We start from the raw sequence: 4666 nt of genomic DNA, 5'->3' as shown, positions 1-4666 counted from the left end.
ATATATATATATATATATATATATATATATACACGTGTGTGTGTGTGTGTGTGTGTGAAATGTTTGTATGTATGTACATTATATCTACAAAATATTTACGGAGCCGATCCTAACCCTTTCGTAACTTAACATTTCGAGTCGCTGATCCGTAGACAAATCTTTGAAACGTCGATTCAAAAATGTGAAGTATCTGCTGTAGGATATAGTATAATATAATGCAATACAACATAATATAATGTACCGTATAATATTATATATTTTTTATATATATATACATATCATATATACTATTATACTATTCGTGTACAATATACATAATACACACTCACACATATTGTGAATAAATAAGATAACCAATAGCTTCATGTGAAGAGATCTTCATAGTTGTTCAAGTGTGTCACATGGAGGTGTTGGTATTCGTTTCCATTTTGGATGAGAATACATGAAACCATTAGTTGCCATGTTAACCCACAATTAAGGAAGATTTATCCATCAATGTGGTGTTGAGCACTCATTGTCACTATTTGATACTAGCATATCTTTATATGTATACATATATATATAAACTTATCCCCAACACTCTCTCTTCTTCTTACCCTTACGTCTAGCATAAAGCGCAGGCTTGTAAGTTTGCGAGTGCTACATACGCTCCAAGGCTGTTCATGTATTTAAGATGAACTTTAAGACCAACAAGTTACTAGGAGAATGCCAGTAAATAAATAGATTGTTGAATTTGTCCATAGCGACTGACAAGAATTAACTGAGGTTTGCCAAGAACCCTGAATACCTGAACATGCATCAGAGCTTCTGACAAAGACCACAGCGGTGACCGTTTCACATATTTATAATTCCTTTGTATCATATTCCTGCATTTCCCCAAAATAAAACTCAATCTGAATGTATAGAGCGTCCAGACGATACATGATATTAAGAAAGAATTGTGGGCAATATTGAACGGCCGTCAGAAAGTAGACATCGGCACTACTTTTGAGGTGTGAAAAAAACGCTAGGCTCGGTGGATATTTTAACAAAAGGGCTCTTGTGACCAGGATGGTTCCCAAATAGAAATAATATATTATGTGTATTATGTACTGAAGTATCCGTGGACATTTTAATCTTGATCTAAGAACACTCTGATACTAATTCTCGTGTAATATCTATCAAACTGTTTATAAGTCGCTCTCTCTTTCTCACCCTCACTGTCTCTTTCACTCTCTCTACATATGAGTGTGTGTTCATGTTGCTATGTGTCAATATGCATGTACCGCCGCATATATTAGCTGTACGAGGGGGTGCTGAAAAATTTAAGGGTATTGTGAAAGGCGTTGTTGGAAGCCCAACCTTCCAAGTTCTTTTACAGGGATAAGAAAAAGTGAAGGACTGCTGCAATAAGTGAGTGAATCTGAGAGAGGGATATGTTGAATCAAATCATAGTTAACTGATCCCTCTGCTTTGTCTTTTACCCAAAAGCTTGGAACCTTTCAGCACCCCTCATATGTGCATGCGTGTGAATGCATGTATGTTTGTGTAAATATATATGTTATTGAAAAGGTTTTAAGCGTTGCAAAATTGATATTAATATGCATACTGGCATGTATTTGGATTTTATTAAGAAATAACAACGGTTTTTGCTATATTTTCAAGGCTTTCTTGTATTATATGTAACGATTTTCTATTATTATTGGAGCAGTTGAAAATTTTCTATGATTTTTGGCACTTTTTTCTTTTCGTGTTTGAAATTTTGTGATTTTATTTGATATGAGTGTTCATTGTTACGTGTTTTCTCATCTGTGTATTTTCTTTTGTGGGCACGGTTGTGACTGCCTAATCGTAAAAGTACTACTATGTTAGTGGCTGTTTTTGCCAACGATGATTACGTCCGTATATATTGTCCTCCTGAGCTTTCATCCCACCTAGTATTATAGAATAATACCTGTTATGTGTCCATGTTGATTAAATGGATTATATCGTCGGAATCATTTGAGGTTTTGTCTTTATGTTAGATATCAACAATTATGTCAGTATTTTAGAATCTGATATATCAGACACCTAGATATGGCTCTCCTAATTTGGTTGAATCCCGCTGTAGAATTTATAGAGTAAATCACAATGCAACCATGATTTTCTGTATATTTACTTGTATGTCTTTATGTATATTCTTATTTGTGTGATATAGAGGCAGAGATTGTATATATATATTGATGTATATGTATATATTTATATGTTTGTGTCGATGTATCTCTTTCTTTCTCTCTCTAGTCTTATATGTATTTGTATTTAAGTCAGTATATATGTCTTTCTAGTTATATACATTTATATGCATGTGTGTGTGTGTAGTGCGTGTGTGTGTATGTCTATGTTTGTATATGTTTGTGTGTACTAATGTATAGCGACTATGTTTTTAATGTAGTATCCCAAAATACAAACATTACCAGCAACTTTACAATTTTCCTCCGTGCTTCTATTTTTTTCACTAGGGGTGACACCGGCTGATTACGTTTGGTGGGGTAGCAGAAGAATTTGCTTCAAGCCGGATTCCGGTATTAAAACATTTCATTAGTTCTACTTCATCTTTCTCCTCTCTCAGAACTATCTTTTTCAAACAATAACAAGAATCAAGATTAATAGTAAACATATTTTTTTAAATGTCTATAATAAAAATAGTAATAATAATAATAATAATAATAATAATAATAATAATAATAATAATGATGATGATTATAATGATAATATTATTCATAATATTTGCCTTTAGTTAAACTGTATATTACGTCTGTGTTTTTCAAACGTGCTAACTGTGTCTTCTCTTCGCTTATGTCTTTAAGTGGTGACCAGCAGCGAGAGATGTATGTCAATAGACATTTAAAGTGTATTGAATAATAATAGTAATGATGATAATTATAACTGATAATATTAATGTGGGAAATGTTAAAAACAATTCTTGTTATAAAAGCATAAGGGTGATGTTTTCGTACAGAATAACAACAGTAACAGCACAAATAAGAACAAAAACTCAAAGAGGAAACTTCTACATCGTTCCTCGATCTATTAGAATGAATGATCGAATCTCTTTCGAATGGTGGACGTATTGGAGGATGTGGTACTGTTTACAACTGTACCTTGGAAAGCAAAAATGAGCTGGTCATGGCTGGAATGCATTTGATCATCGGTCAACTGTATCAGTAAAGGTTTGAAGTTAAACAACAAACAATAAAACGATAATAGTGTTGAAGTAGCAGCAGTAGTTGAAATAGTAAGAGAAATAAAGTTGGCTTCTTCAGCTTAGATTCAAGCCTTGCTTTCGCAAGGGAGATGCTGTGCCATTGTAATCTATCGAATCATTCTTAATAATCCGAATTTATGGAACAATAAAATCGATTCGTGCCTGATTTGATCACAGCTAAATGATGTAGTATACAAATATGATTTAAAAGCCGATGTACAATATGACGCAACAGAAAAATTCTTGGCTAAAATAATTATAATATCCTTCTTAGAGAAAAGGAGCAAAAGCCTTATGGAAGTTGCTAATGACTCTCAAAGAAAATTAACATACTTAGCAGAAATCTAATCTATCAAAATTAAGAAAAAATAATAATAATCCTTTCTACTAAAGGCACAAGGCCTGAAATCTTGGGGGAGGAGACTAGTTGATCACATCGATTCCAGTACTCAACTGGTACTAAATTTATCGACCCCGAAAGGATGAAAGGCAAAATAGGCCTCGGCGGAATTTGAACCAACGTAGCGACTGGCTAAACACCGCTCAACATTTCGTCCAGCACGCTAACGATTCTGCCAGCTCCTTGCCTTTCAATAATAATAATAATAATAATAATAATAATAATAATAAACCACTCAGTTCCCTTATGACTCCTTCAAAATTGAATTTAACAGAATTTTAATTCTCAGAATCTGGTCTTTTTTCCCTACGATATATCAGTGCTAATCCTAAAGAATATCCTTAATAAAACGTCCAACTTGTTGTTAGTTGAGCAGTAGCAATCAATGGTTAGCGATTTTTAAAGGCGAGGTAATAATTTCAAAACTTGCGAATTAGTTTCTCAAAATTAATTTACATGCTTAGTTATACGTAAAAATAGTGTCCATAAGTAATTTATTGTAATCCACTCACTAGCACAATCAGAATAACCACCCTTTTAGGGAACACCTAATATTAGTAGGTGTTAGTACACTATTAGACGTCTAAAGTATATAAAAAGAATACTGTGATATTCATACAGTATTAAAATAATAGCTATCAAATCCCTTAATACGCCAACCACATGCTCATGGACAACTATATACACACAGATGAGTTTTATCTTCTACTACTAATGATATATGCTCCATCTAGCTCACAAATCTTTTCTTTTTAATTATACCTATGGCTATAGTATTGCTCGGTTAACGTATATTTTTTTAGATGCCACACCTAACAGTTATTTTCATAGCTTTTCTAATATAATATACCACTCATAGTCACGCATTCACATACACATACATACAAGAATTCCTTCATACACATGTGTATATGTGTGTATGCGTACATACGTATATAAACACATACATACACACACACACACACACACACACACACACACACACACACACACACACACACACACATATATATATATATATATATATATATATATATATATAT

At 32.9% G+C, this 4666-nt stretch overlaps 1 protein-coding gene across 3 annotated transcripts in view; it reads left to right on the top strand.

Annotated features, from left to right (window-relative positions):
- Positions 1-4666, top strand: part of LOC106874175 (AT-rich interactive domain-containing protein 3A) — a 37908-nt gene that overhangs the window by 13514 nt on the left and 19728 nt on the right. For 2 of the 3 annotated variants that reach the window (XM_052966631.1, XM_014921828.2), the window contains exon 4: positions 2478-2540. The exons of the other annotated variant lie outside the window; for it this stretch is intronic. In XM_052966631.1, coding sequence (XP_052822591.1) covers positions 2478-2540 — 63 coding nt within the window. The remainder of the gene's footprint in view (positions 1-2477; positions 2541-4666) is intronic. 3 annotated transcript variants of the gene reach the window in all.

Source organism: Octopus bimaculoides, chromosome 3, assembly GCF_001194135.2.
Source record: "Octopus bimaculoides isolate UCB-OBI-ISO-001 chromosome 3, ASM119413v2, whole genome shotgun sequence".
Classification (NCBI taxonomy): domain Eukaryota; kingdom Metazoa; phylum Mollusca; class Cephalopoda; order Octopoda; family Octopodidae; genus Octopus; species Octopus bimaculoides.
Note: the sequence above shows the minus strand (reverse complement) of the source record. Positions and strands in the feature narration are given on the sequence as shown.